Raw genomic sequence first — 18,626 nt, forward strand, 5'->3', positions numbered from 1 at the left:
CAGGAAACACTCTACACTGGCTCACAATCCCTGTGGACATTTTTAACACCTCAGTATCTCAGCCAGCATCTCTGGTTCCTTTTATGATTTCCACCATTTTCACAATGATTCTCTGCTTAGGTAGTCTTTACCCTCAAAGGAACCTCATGTTCAGGTTCCATCGCGGCCATTTTTTCCCATTGGCAGTGGAAGAGGCACTGACCAGGGAGGTGAGCCTGTGATTGGAGGTTTAACCCACAGCAGCCTGGCGAGCTGCAGCGGCCTGGGTTCACGTGACCTGAGAACAGGGGCTGCCCTCTGTGTGGTTAACAGGACACTGCTTACCCGTGGCCTGTGCAAAGCCCGCGTCCACCCGGGGCCTTAGTTCCAGAGTATAAAAGGAAGCACTTACATCAGATGGTCTTCAGGGTCCCTCTGGTTCTCAAGTGTCCTGTGATCTGTAAGAGGCAAGTAATCCGGCCTTTTCAGATGAGTGGGAGCCCTAAGTGGACAGAGATCACGGAAGTGCAAGACCGCTCACAAGTTAAAAGCTGAGTAACAACAATAATAGTGTTCATATGATGCTGACAGTGATTGTGGAACCAAAATGCCTTTCCAGAGGCTGGCAGCGGGCTGTAGTTCTTTGTGAAGGGGAAGAGGAAATGTCCGATTTATGGGATTATTACAACCATGAGAGCCGTAGGCACTGAGTGTTTACCATGTGCCTGGCACTCTGCTCAGTGATTCCACATCGTCTCTCCAGCCCATTTTACGGATGAAGAAGCTGAGGCCCAGTGGCTGCCTCGCGTGCCCGTGGTCCCTTAGTTCAATGTCAGAGCTGGAATTTGACTCCGGGTCTCTGCCTCCAAAGTCTTTACTCACAGTTAGTGTGTAGGATTGGTGCACAGTTAGTATATAGAATGGGTCAAAACAAGCAAGAATCTCATTTCTTCCTGTTGCTACAGTATTATCCTCTCTCAGTGCTCCGTTTCCCACCCTTAATAATATCTTAGGTGGATTCCTGTAGCTATCTGGTTTTTTTTAGCTCTTAAAAGTCCAGCCTGGTTAAAAACTTGATTCTCACATCCGGTTCAGAGCTGCACCCTAACCCCAGCTCAGGGCCAACCCAAACTGAAGACCTGCAGTGAGGAGAGGGCACAGCCTCTCCTTTTACCCCTTCCTGTGCCGCTTATGGGCCCTTTGGGTCCAGGCAGGGGGAGGGGTTTCAGCGAAGAAGGGAACCGGTGTTGTAAAGCTGGTGTCAGTAGGCTCTTTAGCTGACACTCTCTGGAGACATCTTTCAGGGGGTGGGTTTTGGATTCCTTGGCAAAAGCAAGCAGTTTCTGGCTACCTTGTTATAGCAAATCCCCTCCCCGCTTCCCAACTCAGGCCCTGCTCCCCAGCTCAGGCCCTGCTCCCTCTCGGTCTCCTCATTGCCACTTCCTAATGAGGTCCCCAGCCCTGCCAGGCAGCGTTCAGGATGATCGGGGTGGGTACCAGCCACAGGACGCACAGGCATCCCCAGTGAGCCAGACAGTGGACACCCACACCACTGCCACTCTGTCTTCTCCGTAGCCTGCCAGCAGGGGGCGCTCCAGCAGGCTTCCTGCCTTTCAGATTGCCCAGATTCCACAGGCTCCAGACTTGCTGTTCCTGAAGGCTTCCAACTCCAGGACACCCCAGTCTACCCATCCCAAGAACCTAACACCAAGCTCCTCTGGGATCCCATCACAACCCTGGGGCCTGAGCGTACCCCTTAGTAGACATCTTGGTAGGAGGCAGGAGGCCCGTCTCTTCTCTCAGGGTCCTCTGATCCCTTCACAGCAACGGGGAGGGGACCCCACCTCACTCCTGTGGTGTGGACGGCTCCCTGCGGACTCTCTCTATGCCTTTTTGAATGTCTGGCTGCAGAGGTAATAGGGGTGGAGAGCCTCGGGTAGATTCTGCTATCCTGGTCCTTCTGGCAGGGACATGCCTAGCACCCTTCCTTGGCAGATGGGCTGTGTATCACCACCTCCGGCTCTAAGTCCTTAGCCCCAAATTCCCAGACACTAGGAAAAGTCTCCTTCCGTATTCTGGTAGCTTTGATCCAGATATGGGAGGAGACTTTTCCTCCAAACGGCAGTTTCCACCTTCATTTCGGATCTAGGGGTGACGGAGCATGCGGGCCTGGGCAGGGGGGATGAATGGGAATTTGGTAGCCACACCGTCTCCTTTTCTAGAGCTCCGTGTCCTTCTCCACACAGGGCAGCTTCATCGAATAAGACATTCCTCTGGCCCTCACTCTGCCCCAAGGGGAAAGTCTAGGAGGGCGGACAGAACAGAGCTATTCGGGCTTAAGTGCCGCCCAGCTGATGACAGCTTCCTTCCTGAGGCCATTTGTCATGTCCTTCAATTTAAATACTTTTGCAGCCCAGGTGTCCATGGCCCTATGTACAAACAAACAAACAAAAGATATGTTAAAGGAGCCAGGAGACTGGCAGGATCCCTATGTACAAAATGACAGGAACGTGGACCCAGGTGCGGCCTTGGCTGCCGGTTTAACTTGGCCGTGAGCAGCCAGTCCCTGCTTTGCTCTTGGCTCCTGGTGTCGAGAATGAAAGGCTGGCAGCGATGATGTGTTCAAGGCTGCGGTTGGGTTTTTTCTTTCCTCACATCTGGTGATGATTCGTCCTTGATAGGATACTGGCGAGTGGCTAGAGGGTTTGGTTTCCTTGACGCTGCCCCGTACTCACCTATTCCTGACTTGGGCCGAATTCCCGCGCCAATCGCCCGCTTTCTATATTTATCAGCAGCTGCTTCGGGGATGTGGAAACAATTTTCTCAACAGCTGAAAAGCATGCGGATCGAGAGCAGGACGTGTTGTTCTTATAAAGGAGCCCCGTTGGAACGAGCGTGGAGCGGTGAACAATCCAGCACGAATCTCCTTGTCCCTGCATCTCCTCCCATTCCCCCCGCCCCCATGACATCAGGCTTAAGCGGAGAAGATGGTTGGTTTTGTCCAGAGAGGAACGCACGGGCAGCGGCTGAGGAATACACCACAATCCTTTGCATCAGCGGAGTGGCCAGTATTCTCCTTCTTAGGAGGTGGTCTCGGTTGACTTGCTTGATTTATGTCTTAAGGTTTGGGGTGCAGAGGCTCATCGCAGCCTCTTCTTCCAGCCCAGCCTTCCCAGCTGCCTGGCTATAGGCATTCAGCATTCGGTGACTATTCTCTGTAAACCATTATGAAAATCAGCCGCAGGACATCTGCCCTCCGTGGGACACGGCAGGACAGAAGAATCTGAGAAGCACACCACCTGTGAGCCGGAAGCTTCGAGACTGCCAGGCACTGGGACTAAGTGACTGTGAAGTATACATGGTGCCTGGTTCACCGACAGCCCTCGGTGCAGAATGACCAGAGAGGTTGTTGTTACTCTCAGATGGGCTCAGAGCTCTGGGGCATCTGGGTGTTAGTGTGCTTGTAAGGACAGCAAGACTTAGAGTCGAGAAACCTGGCTTTTAGCCCCAGTTCTGCCCCTACGATGAAAAGGGGAACCACATTGAATGCCCAACCTGTGCCAAGAGTTCTGAGTGTTATGCAAAGCACTTTACCATGCAGGGTCTCTCCCCTCTTAGCAATTGAGGAAGTAGGTTAGCATTTCCCAGGTGAAGCAGTGAGAGTTTAGAGAGAGTAGTTTACCTGGGTTAGTGTCCAAATCTCCCTCCATAGCCCATGTTCTCACCATCCGCATCTTCCATCTCCCTAGACCTCAGCTCTGTGCAGGGGGAGACCTCAAACAGCTGTGCAAACTCTCAACCCAACTGTCTTCAGCTGTAGAATTGAAAAGCCATCTCTAAAGTTTATTTTCTACTTAAAAAAATGTAATCAACCAGAGTCTTCCTTATTATTTTAAATCTTTACTGCCACCTAGTGGGAATGATCTAATTAGAATAATAGAACACTTGAGTTCAGCTTGCATTAAAAACCACCAATTCATCTTAGGTACATACTGTGTTCCTAACCTTAAAAAACGGTATTTATGAATACATATTATAGTCTTCTGTTTTATCTTTATAATAAACTACTAGATGTGAGATCTCCTTTATAAGATTTTTGGTGAGATGCTGGGATAATAATAAATCCCAGCTTTTAAAAAAAATATGTAATGCTTTGTGACCATATGATACACACGCAGGTTACAATAAGCTATATGTAAAGAGATTCTAATCTGAAATATTTAAACATATAGCAGATATGTTTTTAACTTTATAAATATTTACTCTTTTTTTTACATTCTCATGGCAAAAAAATTAAACAACATAGAGGTTGTGGCATTAAAAGTGAAGTCCTCCATCACTGAGGACTTTTATGATTTCTTATGTGTTTTTAAAGAATTGTTCTGTTCATATACAAGCATGTGTGCAAATATACGCATACTTTTTTTTTTTACTATTTTTCTATTAATGAGCTCATGCTGTGCATACTGTTCTTCAGCTTGATTTGTTTACTTATTCAATTTTGGATATCTTTCCATGCCCACAACAAATCTACCTCATTCTTTTTAACAGCACACAGTATTCCATTATTGACTATATTATAATTAATTTCCTGGTCCTTCATTAATGTCCATTTAGGCTATTTTCAGTTTTGTTCTTACAAAAGTGCTTTGGGGAATGCCTATGTATTCTTGAGGGAACACACACATACACTTTTGCAAATTTATTTGTAGAATGAAATCTTAGACATGAAATTGCTGAGTTTAAAGGCACATTATTACCTACTGACCAGAGATCATTAGAAATTCTACACATCTGTAGTCAAAAAAAAAAAGGGAGGGAGGGAGGGAAGAAGGGAGGAAGGAAGGAAGGAGGAAGGAAGGAAGGAAGGAAGGAAGGCAGGCAGGTTTACTTAAACTACAGCCAGGAAGACAACACCCGGGGGCGGGTTTGGAGCCTTGTCTAGGATTTGGGCTTGTGCTGGGTAACTTAGGGAGGATTCGGGAGCGGGAGCAGCTCTGGGGGGCAGTGTTGTCAAGAAGCAGGAGCAGGGCAGTGACTGGGCGTCTTCTTTTTCTGGGAGGAGGGAAGTGGAGTGGTTAGGAGTGTCCTTAGTAAATGAGCAGCCGTCGCGATGTGTCAGGAGAGGGGTGTTTAGCCGTCTGTGCACCCGTGGCCTTGCCTGGACATGGCTTTATTCCGCGGTGCTGTTCCTACTCTCATGGGGACATCTCGGCCGGCCTGCCCACAGCGCTTTCTGTCACTTCCTTGGGTACATTGGTGTTAAATGTCTGGAGATGTTTAAGTTGCTTCTAAAAAGGACGCACCAATTTACATTCTTCTGGGTTCTTTTAAAGATGCAACTTCTCTAAAAATGATTTAATAACCAGGATAATCGTGGAAATGACACTAATAGCAAATGTTTAGAGAGCCGCTTCCTGCATGCCAACCCTGTGCTGAGTCCATCACGGGACACATCCTCCTCGGAGGCTGGAGCAAAGCGCTCACCGCATCCTGGCTTCCGCCCGAGCAAACTGAGGCTTAGAAAGCAGCAAAGCCCGGCCAGTGAGGCTCAGTGGTTAAGTGTCGACCTATGAACCAGGAGGTCAAGGTTCGATTCCCCGTCAGGGCGGTTGCCCAGGTGCAGGCTAGATCCCCAGTGGGGGGCGTGCAGGAGGCAACTGATCAATGATTCTCTCTCATCATTGATTTTTCTATCTCTCTCTCCCTCTCCCTTCCTCTCTGAAATCAATAAAAATATATTTTTTAAAAAAAGAAAGCGGGAGAACCAGCCTGGATCACGGAACTAGCCAACAAGGCGCTGAGCTGGGCGCAGAACCGGCTCATTCCGGGGCCCACGCTCTTCACCATGAAGGAGCTCTCTCTCCGTGATCTGCTTCACGGAGCCTGCCCAGGAGAATTGAAAGCTGAGGAGTTAAGAGCCGTTTAATTGATGACAAATCGTGGAGGGTCCGGTTTAGGTTGACAAGGCAGAAGAGTCCTGTTTACAGAAGTGAGACTTCTGGGCGGCATGGCATTCTGGGAACCACGTGATGGTGCTAAGCGGGGCATCCAGCCTGGGAGGCTTTGCGGCTCCCACACGTCCTCAGTGACTGCAGGCCCATGAGAGCTTTCCCCAAGTCACAGCCTGGACCCTGTAATTGAGTCGTCTCTGGGCCAGCAGGAGCTCAGAGGGGACTTAAATAACCTCCGAGGAAATACAGGATGGAGGACATCCATCCCCTGGGTCCTCCGTGGTTCATGGAGCATCCACGCTGCGTGAGGATGGGGCCTGTGAGACCGACTGTGCAGGGCGAGCGCAGAGTGAATCGGTGCTCAAGCAAATATCTATTGAGTGTGTGATGGGGACACCGGGTTCAGAGCTGGCCGAGTGCGGGCATTTAGCACACCTGGCTGCAGGGAGTAACACCTGGCTGCAGGGAGTAACACCTGGCTGCAGGGAGTAACATCTGGCTGCTCTTTCTTCCAGACTGTGCCGGCTGCGGAAGGGACATCAAGAACGGGCAGGCGCTGCTGGCGCTGGAAAAGCAGTGGCACTTGGGGTGCTTTAAATGCAAGTCCTGCGCAAAGGTCCTCACCGGAGAGTACATCAGCAAGTAAGTGAGGCTGGACCTGGGGGACCCTCTCGCTTCTGCTCCGGGGGCCCCACCCCGACCTGCAGGACATAATGACAGACATGTACACCCCACAATCCACAGGAACTTTTGGCTGTAAACTGGTGCAAGGAATTTTATTCCTCTGCATTTGCCATAGTTTGCCTCCTATAAATGTAATGAGATGTTAAGCATTGCCTGATTTAACAATGAACGAAGCCGATTTAATATGTTATAACCAATGAAGCATTCAGTAATTTTACCTTCACTAGCCCCCCACCCCCCAATTTGGCACTAACAAACCTTTGTCCTCCTTCCAGTTCTTGAATGTATTTGTAGATGCCCCAGCCTTCCCCCCAAAACCCACACAGGGTCTCTAGGCACTAAGCCCATTAGGACCAATGCCCACAATAGCTCCTCAGAATGGGTTCGTGTTAGGCTGGTGTGGACAACAGCTACAGCAGATGAAGTAGGGCTTCTGTTTGTTTTATGTTTATGCAACTGGAGAAACTAGTTCAGTTACAATGGTTACCTTCTGAGTTAAGAAAGAAAGACTGGGCATGGGGTTGGGGTTAGGGGAGACAGTGGCAATGAGGGGAAATTTTCCCTTATATACCTTTTCTATGCTTAAAAAAATGTCTTCCAACCGGGCAAGTGTATCAGCTATTCAAAAATACCAAATGAATTAAGAATATAGCAAAACAAACAAAACGTAGTTTGGGCTCCACCTTCCAAAAACCTAACCCTGTAGGTCTGGGCTGACTGTGGGAACCCCCCAGAGGTGCCTCTGACGCAGAGCTGAAGTGAGAAGAGGAAGATGCTCGGCTCTTAAACGCACACCAAGGGCTGCGCGCCGTGGGCCACGGGGCCGTCCAGAGCGGTGCCTTTGAACTCGGCCACAGGCCGTGCAGTGCCATCCTCACTGCGCACTGAGGAAGCCACGGCGGTTATGGGGGCTGGACGAGAAGGCCTGGGCCCCTCGGACCTCCTGGAGGCCGAGGCTCTGTGTGTGAGCACGAGGAGTGGGGTGGGGAGGCAGGTCAGGGCCTCCAGAGAGGGGAGCTGAAGCCCATCTGGCTGGCGGTGGTCGAGAACGATGCCAGGGCTTGGCTAGTGAGCCTCAGACCCTCGAGGACGGGCACTGGGGAGTGAGTACTCGGTGACGTGGCCATGGTTTCTGTGTGGCCCAGGACCACAGTTCTGTCTCTGAATCGCTTGGTCTCATGGGTTCTGCTCGTGTCTGATCTCCAGGCACGTGAACACCGGGCGGGAGAGAAACAGTCTCCCACCATCTGTCCCAGGCCCCAGAGCAGCGTGGTTCCGGTGGCTTCCCCGCCTGGGCCTTCTCTCGGGCTCTGAGCACTCTCTCTCTTGCAGGGACGGCGCTCCGTACTGCGAAAAGGACTACCAGGGGCTCTTCGGGGTGAAGTGTGAAGCCTGCCACCAGTTCATCACAGGCAAAGTCTTGGAGGTGAGTGACGGGCGGGCTGCCCTCAAAGCGCCGTTTCCCTCCGAGGCCCTCGGACACGCGTGGGAGTCTGTTTTCCCATTTTTTCTCACGGGTGGAGGAGAGAAGGTTGTAGATGACCAGTCTCTTAGAGATCAACGTGTTGACTGTCTTCACAGGCAGTTTCTACTACATGTTCATGTGGACATGGGAGCGATGGAGAATTTGAAGGGAACGAAAGAATCATCAAGGGGCTGTTAGTAATTATGTGGAAGGGAGGGTTGTATTAGACTATTTTTAGAAGTCAGAGAAGAGGAGATGAGCATGTTAGAGCCACATGTCTTCATGTGTATACACGTGTATAGGTGTATAGACACGCGTGCTTTTGCATGTGCATGTGTGGAAGTGTCACGTGCACGTACACCTGGGAGTGTGCATGACGTGTGTGCTCTTGCGGTACATGTGTGCATATGAGTGTGCACACACTCAGGGAGCAGAGGCTCAGAACTGAAGCTGAGAAAAGGAAGGGTGGATGGAAGGTGACTTCCCGCCCTGAGAAGTCCACATCCTGTGTGGCCCAGAGCCCTGAGGCCCGGGCGGAGCTGAAGCCTGTGAGTTCAGGTGTGACTGACTCGCACCTGAGCTCACTTCCTGCTGTCTCAGCGGCCGCCAGCCTCTGCCTCTGGGCTGGCCGTGCTTCCCTGGAGTCTGTGGAACCACCTCACTTCGCACAGGCCTGTGGGTGTTGACCAGTTGTGACGGGAAAAGCAAAGATTGCCTCATAGCCGGCCCGCAGTGCAGGGTGGAGCATGTGTGCCGAGCAGCTGGGAAGGCAACCGACTGGTCCTGCGGCTTGTCACATTGCTTGGGCAGACACCAGGGCCCTGAATCCACATACTCAAGCTCCCCAGCAGGGCGTGGTTCAGAGACACAGGATGTCAGTCCGAGAGGCCCCCGCGTTGTCTCTGGGCAGGTTCTGCCGGATTTCCCAGCCAAGGCCAGCGTGGCCCTCCTCATCCCACAGCGAGCTCTGAGGTGCCTCTCTGTCCGTAAAATAAGAGGGGCCAGCGTTGGCTCTGTGCTGGGAGCTAGTGCAGCGAATTGGATTTGGGAGATAAACTGCCTCTCACCCAGGGGAAGGGTGTTCCAGGAAGAGGGAACCGCCTCTGCGGAGGCTCAGAGGGGAAGATGAAAAGCACAGCACAGGCAAGAAGCAAAAGGCCAGGTGTGAGATGATGCTGACGAGTGGGAGGGGCCGGAGTGGAGGGGTCGAGGGTCACATTCAGGAGTTCGAAGTGATTGCGGCTGGCGCATCATGTGATTGGATCAGATTTTTGTATGAAGAATGGATGGGAGGACTCAAATCCATGTGCACCCATGTTCACAGCGCTCTGTTCGCAGCAGCCAGAAGGGAACAACCCAAGTGTCCATGGATGAGGGTCCATAGATGTATCTATACAGACAGTGACATACTAGAAAGAAAGGATTCCGCACAGGTCACAACATAATGACTTGAAAACCTGCTAAGTGAGGAAGCCGTCACGAAAGGCCTCATACCGTATGTTCCCATTTAGAGGAAATACCCAGAATAAGTAAATCCATGGGGACAGGAAGCAAGTCATTGGTCGCCTGGAGTTGGGGGGCAATTTTCTGGAAATGGTACGTAGCACCCGGCATATAGCATCCGTTTGAGCTGAAGGTTTATCTGTCACGAGCTTGCTCTCAGTCTTGTTTTTTACAACAAGATTCTCCTTTTAGAGAGATCTTACTCTAAATGGCACATTTCCAAGGCTTATGCTAACTAACTTATCGATGCAGGAGTGTTCTGGTGCTGCTTACAGCCTGCCTCCTAATGAAGAAGTTCAGAAGCAAATGAGTGGGAGATCCTGGGGTTTGCCACTCGACCTCCTGTCTCCATCTCCACCTCTAAGCTCCTCTCTGAAGCAGCCTTCCTCCTCTCTCCGCCCCTCCCCCTCCCCGCCGTCTGCTTTAGCAGCCTGATGGTACAGGAAGCTCCTGACACTTCAGACTAAGTTCACAGATCTCAGTGGATGTCAGAGAGAATCTCTTTGATGTGCATTTCCTTCCGTCTTTGGTGGGTGGTGCTAGGGGGTCTCTGACTCCGGGAATCTTCCTTTCTGGGGCATAGATTGCTATCTGCCAACCTCGTGAAGAAAGAAGAACAACAACACAATCATTCCAAAATGAAGGCAGCACAGGAGGGGGTGCGGGGGAGCAAATGTCAAACTGGAAACAGAAATCTTGAGGGTTAAGGGACATGGCTGCCTGAGTCCTCTCCCTCACTCTTGGCTGTTCCCTCGGCTGACGACTACTCTTAGTCTCTCTGTCTCTTGCTCAATTCACATCCCTCGTGAACTCTGTTTATGCAGCTCTGCACGGATTCCTTCTAGACAACTGTTCTCAGCCACGGGCTCCCCGGGCAGCTCGGCCCCCTCCGCAGAAGGAGCCTCGCTGAGCGGGCACCTGCCTTTCTGGGTGAGCGCTGAGCGGGCACCTGCCTTTCTGGGTGAGCGCTGAGTGGGCACCTGCCTTTCTGGGTGAGCGCTTCTCTCAGAGACAAAGGGAAGCCATGGTGTCTGCATTCTTACCCGGAGGCCGGAGTTGGGGCGGAGGGGGGGGGGGGGGGGGCGGGCGGTGTTCGGCTCTGCTTGCTCAGGTCTGATCGGCTTCTCCTCCCCCTTCTTCCTCAAGTCACCACACCCAGGAAATCAGTCCTCCTGTCTTTCCCAAAAGGCTGGCAGCACATGTCTCGTGACGTGGTGTTTACTGGGCCCCATGTGCTCTCCGGGGAGGAGCGTGTGGTGATGTCAGTAACGACTTGTGTACCACACAGCGTAAGGGACAGGCCCTCCAGCGTAGGCCATGGCAGATCCTCCTGCCCAGTGAATGCCTTTCCATTCATCCCTCAGAAGGTCAGGGCCAGCCTTTATCTGTTAACTGGGAAACATGGATGAAAGGGCTGGATTTAGACTCTCTTTCGCCCCCTCCTGCTGGACTCCTGGCCAGTAGGAAATAGAATCACAACACGATCCCACCAAATCCTCTTCCTGGATTCTCTGAAGGTGGCTTGGTTTTACACTTTCCTAAAGCCCGGGGACAGATGCTGCTGATGTCCCGTGAACCTAGCTCAGGCTACAAATGGGAGGCCCGGTCCCCTGCCTTCCTTGTGCTGAAGGTCTTTGAAGCATGCGGTGCTGTGACAGCCACATGCAGAGAGCAGGTCTTGTTCTGGGCCGACCTGTCTGACCTCGTGAGAAGAAGCGTGGGTTATCCCGTGACACGCACATAACATCTAATCTTTCTTTCACCATCGAAGGTGTGATTTGCAAAAGACAGGCTGATGACAGCACCTCCTGCGTTCTGTGCATAGCATGTACATGCAGTGCCAGGATACTAACCCACGTGCGTGAAGAAGACGAACCACGGGCTCCCATTCTCGCTGTGCTCGGAGGACTTCGTGCCTCCTTCCACTTCACTGGGGACATTTCGGAGGTGAAACCGTCCCCGAGGCCCAGGAGCTGCCCCAGGGGACACGGAGCGGTGGGTCCCCTGGTCACAGGCCGAGATGCTGTCCCACACAGAACAGGCTTGCTGCTCTCTGGTTTTCCACCTGAGTGTGCTTGCTTCCTGGACCTCGCGGCTTCCCGCCTCGGGGGGATGTTCTGATGCCAATTCCGGCAGATGGGCCTGCTTAGACTTGCCAGCTAGTCAGGAGGAGGGGCGGTTGAGGCTGCTGCCCATCCAGTGCCGCGGAAATGAACTGGGGCAGAGATTCCAACCCCATAAGGCCACTTACAAATGAAAACTGTTTGTACACCATCTCCATGGCCCGTCAGCAAAACTCAAAGCTGCAGGCATCTTGGAAACAGATAGAATCTGGAATTCTGGAGCCTGGAGAGGCCTTAGGTGAGGTGGGAGGGAGCGAGGAACGGTTACTAGGAAAAATTGGATATAGCCAGGCTCACTGGGATTTGATTCCAGTAGCTACGCTTGGAGCTGAGTAAGGACTAGTGGGCTGTTTAAACTCTCAGCACCCTCCCCTGTGAAATGTGGATAATAATGCTCACCTCTTGAAGGCTTGAATGAGATAGGTGAGTTGTCTGAGATAGTGCCTGACATACAGGGCATCAAGAAATGTTTTTCATTTCCTTCATTTATAAATGAAGAAACAGATTTTGTAAAACCCCAATATTTTGCCTGGTCGGCATGGCTCAGTGATTGAGCGTCCACCTCTAAGCTGAGAGGTCGTGGTTCGATTCCCAATCAGGACACATGCCTGGATTGCGGGCTCAGTCCCTGGTGTGGGCCCTGCAGGAAGCAGCCGATCAATGACTCTCTCATCATTGATGTTCCTAGCTAACTCCCTCTCCCTTCCTCTCTGAAATCAATAAAAATATACATATTTAAAAAGCACAATATTTTGAACTTCCTGACTGAATGCAGGAGTCGGGCTAGTTATACGTGATTATTTCAGGTGCACAAGTTAACGCCCATGCTACTCGTCATGTCGATGCTTTGGTTTGAAAATTTCACCACGTACACCACGTAACTTCAGACAGTCACGTGCACTTATGCCCATGAATTCAGTCTACCATTGTTTCAGCAAGAATTTCCTGTTACTTTTTACCGGACACCTAGCAGCTGCTAAATACAGATGTGTTCATGGGTGATCTTTTTCCCACAATGAGTTTTTGCCATGGCCTTGAGCCAGAATTATTAAAGATTCCACATGCTCTTTGGGCATAAATTCTCACCACCCGACTGAATTCCTGTTCCTCTCACTCACGTGGGACGTAAGCGCCACAAGCTTTCTCCTGCTGTCCGTGCCCACCTTACGCGTCCACCCGAGCAGCCTCGGGGTCAGTTTGAACTCCTGGAGGATTTGTGCTGTTCTCTTTAATTATTCCGTGTCATGCCCAGATGGGCCTTTAGTATTTTTTAAATATATTTTTATTGATTTCAGAGAGGAAGGGTGAGTGAGAGAGAGATAGAAACATCAATGATGAGAGAGAATCATTGATCGGCTGCCTCCTGCACGCTCCCTGCTGGGGATCAAGCCTGCAACCCGGGCATGTGCCCTGACCGGGAATCGAACCGTGATCTCTTGGTTCATAGGTTGACACTCAACCACTGAGCCACGCCAGCCGGGCTGGAACGTTAGTATTTAAGATGATGGTGAAAGGTCTCTTAGCTTGTGCGGCCTGTAAAACGCCTATGTCAGCTCCTTCATGTAGCACTGAGTCCTGTTGGCACAGACTTTCACCAGCTTCCCCTGTGATTAGTGACACCTCTGGTTACACAGCTGGCAATTCCCCCAGGTTAAGTGTGCGGTTCAGTGGTCTTCAGTATATTTACGCAGCGGTGCCACATCATCACACCCCAACTTTAGAACATGTCCGTCACCTCAGACAGAAACCTGTGCCCATCCTTTGATTCTTTACTCTTTACTTTCTCTCCCCAAGTCACGTGCATGTAAATGGACAGTCAGAAGGACAGGAAAGGGCGCTCATTAATGCCCACCAAGGACTGGGTAGTGATTTGGGGCCTGTTTTATTGAGAAACTCGCAAATTTGGGGGTTTGCTTGGTAAATTTGCTCATGAACCATCTTCTTTCTCCCCAGCCCGGCAGACATAGAGACGGTTAAATAAATAAAATCTGAAAGAGGAGCTGATATTGCAAATATCAGAGAGAAGAGAGAGGATGGAGCTCAGGGGGGCAGTGAGCTCGATTCTAGCCGGGAGACTGGGAGGCCCACTGACTGAATCTTTTCCCTTTGTAAGGAGGGACTCCTCTGCCTTCTGACAAGTAGTAGGCTGCCTGCTAATGTCCCCAACAGGGGGCAGAGTTCAGGGATTGCGGAGGTAGATGGCACAGTCCCAGCTGCCTGGGTTTCACCGTGCAAGGCTGGGGTCCTCAAGCCACTGTGCCTGAGCATCCTGTGGATATCTTGTTTAAAGGATGGATGCCTAAGCTTCACCCAGAGATTAGGAGTCAGGGGTCCAGCCCGGGCCTGGGAATCTGCATTTTAAAAATCCTCACCCGAGGATATTTTTCCATTGATTTTTTTAGAGGGAATGGAAGAGAGAGGGAAAGACAGAGAGAAACATTGATGTGAGAGAAACATTGATGTTGCCGCCTGCATGCACCCTGACCAGGGCCCCGGCTGGAGAGGAGCCTGAGACTGAGTTATGTGCCCTTGATTTGAATCGAACCTGGGACCCTTTGGTCTGCAGGCCAGTGCTCTACCCACTGGGCCATACCGGCTGAGCAGAATCTGCCTTTAGCATGGCGCCCTACTCTGGGTGATCCTGGTGCTGGGTGGGAACTGGGCCGAGCTTACAGATGACACTTGGAGAATCTGGCCTTGGACGTGTGTGGCAAAGGCCCATGCCTGGAGGCTTCTGACTCCTCGGAAGAGAGATGCACTAGAAATTTAGCCTCCCCCTGTCATTATCCTCATGTGCAACCCAGTCGCTTCCTCTTCATTTGAGAAGCCAAGCTTTGCTGTTAAAAACCTTAACATTTTTTCAGCGATGTTTGGGATTGCTTCCAAACCAGTTTGGAAAGATTACACACACACACACACACACACACACACACAGGGTCTTTTTATTAGTTGATCTTTATGGGCAAATAATCTCCATAAAAAACTTCCCTAAATCACTTTAGTTTCCTTAAAATTTTCAGCAGTTTGCACAGAATCTCGCCCTCGTCCTCAGAAAGGGGAGCCTGGGAGAGTTCTGTGCCATCAGGGTCGGGGTTTCGGCTCCTCTCCGTTCACATACGTGAAGAGCCTGTGACTTCGCTGTTGGCCGCTGTTTCATCTGGGATTGCTGCGGGACGGTCTAGTTGACAGTGAGGTGATAGGTGTGGCCAAGTGTCTGGAATGTGTCTATCAAATACCTTTTTTGCTGCAATAAAAGCGCAAAATACAAAGTGTACCAACGACAGGAATCATGGAAGCTTGATACACAGTCTTCCTGGGGTCACATTTCCCTCAAAAATGTCTGAACAGCCCAGCTGGTGTGGCTCAGTGGTTGAGCTTCGACCTATGAACCAGGCCGGGTCACGGTTCGATTCCTGGCCAGGACACGTACCCGGGTTGCATGCAGGAGGCAGCTGATCAATGATTCTCTCTCATCATTGATGTTTCCATCTCTCCCTCCCTCTCCCTTCCTCTCTGAAATCAATAAAAAAAATATTTTTAAAAAATGTCTGAGTAGGAAAATGCAGAAAAACCAACACAAACCGCAGTGCACCCCTTTTCATTGCACTTCCATCCGGAGCTCCTCACGTGGCCTCAGAGGCAGTGAGTGGCTTGGAGGCGGCTGCCAGCTCTGATGCCGTGCTCAGCGGTGCACCTTCCCATCGTCTACAGCCCCAGAAAGAAACTTCAAAAGCCAAAGGCTCTGGTTGCAATGCGAGCCTCTGCCTGGGGGACGTGACTGTCAGAGCCGCGATGCAGACACTGGGGAGCGCAGGTGAAAATGGTACTTTCCCCACCTGTGTGTAAACACGGAAACCTAACCCCCCTTCTTTGGGGCGAGATGGACTGGCCCGAAGGGGTGGCTGGTGTGCTGCACTAGTGTGTGAGCGCGGGGAGGAGGAGGCGGAGGCGCCTGCCCTCTCTGCTCCTTTTCCTGGTGTGTCTCTGCGGAGAGGCACGTCCGGAGGGGCCTCCTGTAACCCAGGCGGGCGGGGAGCCCCAGTCGGCCGGGCGTGATTTGGGGGTGAAGTCCTAAGGAGTTCCCTGCTCAGCGCAGCCAAGGAGCAGAAGTCGCCGGAGCCCTGGCATCAGGTAAAGCTGGCCTTGCACGAGGCGCCTTGCTCTGCAGGGAAGATGTGAGATTCCTGGCTTCCTGGGCGAATCCCGAGACCCCTGGGTCCTCCAGATGTGGTCGGCCCGGTGCTGGCCACAGGAGCCTCTTGCACGGGTCTGGGATGCTGGTCACTTTAACTTTCCGTTTTTCTTACGGCACAAAACTGAACGATGCAGCTTCTTTTCATTGATGTGGGACTCGGGGAGAGAGCGGGAAAGGCGGGCTGTTTGAGAGTGAGAGTTTGGAGACTTTTTAAACAATGCCTGTTTTCTCAGGCTGCAGCCCCGAGACTGCAAGGAGGGGATGGCTTCAAGATCTGCTTTGTTTTGTCCGTAGGTCTCAGGGGAATTTATATTTGAAGTGAAAGGACTTTAGAGTCATTTTTTAAGGGGGTTTGGTGGTAAAGGTGGCATGAGGAAGTGCGTATGTTTCTCTGTCACTATAAATGTGTGGGATTTTTTTCTTTAAGAAGTTCCCATGAATGAAGATGAGGAAGCAAAACGTTTGGGTGCTATTCATATTTTACAGCTACCGGTTGAAAGAGGCTGATGGTTGCTTCTTTGGGCAGGAAATGAGAGAAATCTAGAGATCCTTGCCTTTAAAATAAAAGTCGTTTCTTTTTTTTTTTTTTTCTAAAAACCTAGCTATTAATCAAACCACACTATAAAGTTTATTTTTTTAGAAAAAAAAAGTTTTAAGGTGTGCTGTGCTAGCACTAAAGAAGGAAGGAGCCAAGAAAAAAATCATCTCAACTGTGAAAGAAATAGATTTATGGTTTGGGAAAGTTTAAAAAAAAGAAAAGTGAGTAACCAAAACCCAGCAGGAGTGTAGCCGCCTTGGGCTCTTCATCTCTCACCTAAGGGGACTGGGGATTTGGAAGACAATGGAGCCTGGTTTCTCCCAGGCAGCCTCCTGAGGAATGTTAAGAGGATGTGAAGTTATTTAGATTACCCCAACAGGTTCCGACAAGCCAGCGAAAATAACTAATTACAATACAATTGTTGCTATTCTAGAGTGGATCAAAAGGCTTGTTGAGTCAAGATGGGCTTACAGAATAGGTGAATTTGCCATGGCTCATTGGGATAAATTACTTTCAAGAAGGCTTTTGAAGACTAAGTGTTCGGCCTTGCCTAGCGGCTCTTTATGGCACTTTGAATGCATGTTTCCACCCAATGTTTTCAAGTGGGTCTCTCGGGCATTTTCATGTGTCAGTGACTTTAACTCTTGCACCAGCTGGTTCAAGGAATAGCATATCATGACAACCGAGATCTGCGGGTTTTCCCCTCCAACTAAATAATAGCTCATTTAAAAGGACCGAACAGCCCTAGCTGGTTTGGCTCAGTGGATAGAGCGTATGCCTGCGAACTGAAAGGTCCCAGGTTCGATTCTGGTCAAGGGCACATTCCTGGGTTGTGGGCTCGATCCCCATTGGGGGACTTGCAGGAGGCAGCTAATCAATGATTCTCTCTCATCATGGATGTTTCTATCTCTCTCTCCCTCTCCCTTCTGCTCTGAAATCAATAAAAAATATATATTAAAAATTAAAAAATCAACTTTATATATAAAAAAAAGAACAGAACAGTCCCCAATACTCAGTACTTGCACCCCAACTTCCTAGAGGGACGATCAGGATCTTGCCTCCTCAATGGATTCTTGGCACCATTGACATTTGGATGGGCTGTTTCTTTGTGGACTACACTTCCTCCCCAGGCTTGCCAATTGTTCCCTGTGGGGCAAATCACCTCCCCCCCCCCCCCCCAGGTTCAGAACCACTGCTCTAAAAAACCCACTTTTGAGGCCTCCCCAGGGAGAGGGGCTGTGTCAAAGAACCCAGATAGGACACATGTTGCCTTGACCATTTGGTTTTTGTTTTGTTTTGGTTTGAAATGACATCGGGCTGGGCGGGGAGCAGTTCAGCGCTGTTCTGGATCTGCACTCTGCTCTCGGCCTCTCCCCTCAGGGCCCTTTACAGGCCTGATTTGATCCGGTGCCTTGGTTGCATAGTAATCAGACTTCTTTCTCTATGTTGAATTCTATCTTAAGTGCATCCCAGGAATGTACTATTTAAAAAACACACAGCTCACTTAATAGCCCATTTTATAAAGCAAATAATTCCCCATCACTTATCAAGTCTGCAAATACAGGTTTCTTGATATGTGGGCTTTGAGTACAGGTGGGCACACACACCTGCTTGTTTTTTTTCTTCTGGAACCTGCAGCTGAGTGCTTTCATTTCTTTTTTCCATCCCCCACTCTACCAGTGCCTCTCCAACTTTCTGAGTGTCTAGGAATTGGGTCTTATTTTGTCAATGAAATAGAACAGTCACAGCCTTTCTCCAACTCACAGATGACAGTAAAGTCAAATGGTTGGAATTTTTTTCCACTTAAAAATTTTCTTACATCTTTAGTATATGCTGCCACTATGTTGCTATCAGAGGTTAATAGCTTACAAAACAAATAAAGTTGTAGCAGACAAATACTGGCTGTACAAAACATCGGGAACAGCCAGTTTTGCTTAGTTCCCCTTCTTTTGGTGGCCCCACGCGCCAATGATAGCTTTACGTATGCAGTCACGGCCTCAGAAAATAGTTCTCACCAACACGTTACCTGTATTGCGTTTTCATGGTGTTTCTCCAAGAATGGGGCACGTTGTACTGAGCGCCGTGCCTTTCAGGAGCTGCCACCCAAACAAGAGGAGACAGGCCACTCTCTAGGGCAGTGGTCGCCAACCTTTTGGACCTCATGGACCACCAGTGGTCCGCAGAC

The 18,626-nt window shown here is 50.4% G+C and overlaps 1 protein-coding gene across 3 annotated transcripts in view; it reads left to right on the forward strand.

Moving 5' to 3' along the window:
* The window catches only part of ABLIM1 (actin binding LIM protein 1), a 155,886-nt gene that overhangs the window by 65,895 nt on the left and 71,365 nt on the right, over nt 1–18,626 (forward strand). For all 3 annotated transcript variants that reach the window (XM_070432210.1, XM_070432208.1, XM_070432209.1), the window contains exons 5-6: nt 6,449–6,575; nt 7,950–8,043. In XM_070432210.1, the coding sequence (XP_070288311.1) occupies nt 6,449–6,575; nt 7,950–8,043 (221 nt within the window). The remainder of the gene's footprint in view (nt 1–6,448; nt 6,576–7,949; nt 8,044–18,626) is intronic.

Source organism: Myotis yumanensis, unplaced genomic scaffold (assembly GCF_028538775.1).
Source record: "Myotis yumanensis isolate MYYU_CA2020_CCGP unplaced genomic scaffold, mMyoYum1.0.hap1 SCAF_13, whole genome shotgun sequence".
Classification (NCBI taxonomy): Eukaryota; Metazoa; Chordata; class Mammalia; order Chiroptera; family Vespertilionidae; genus Myotis; species Myotis yumanensis.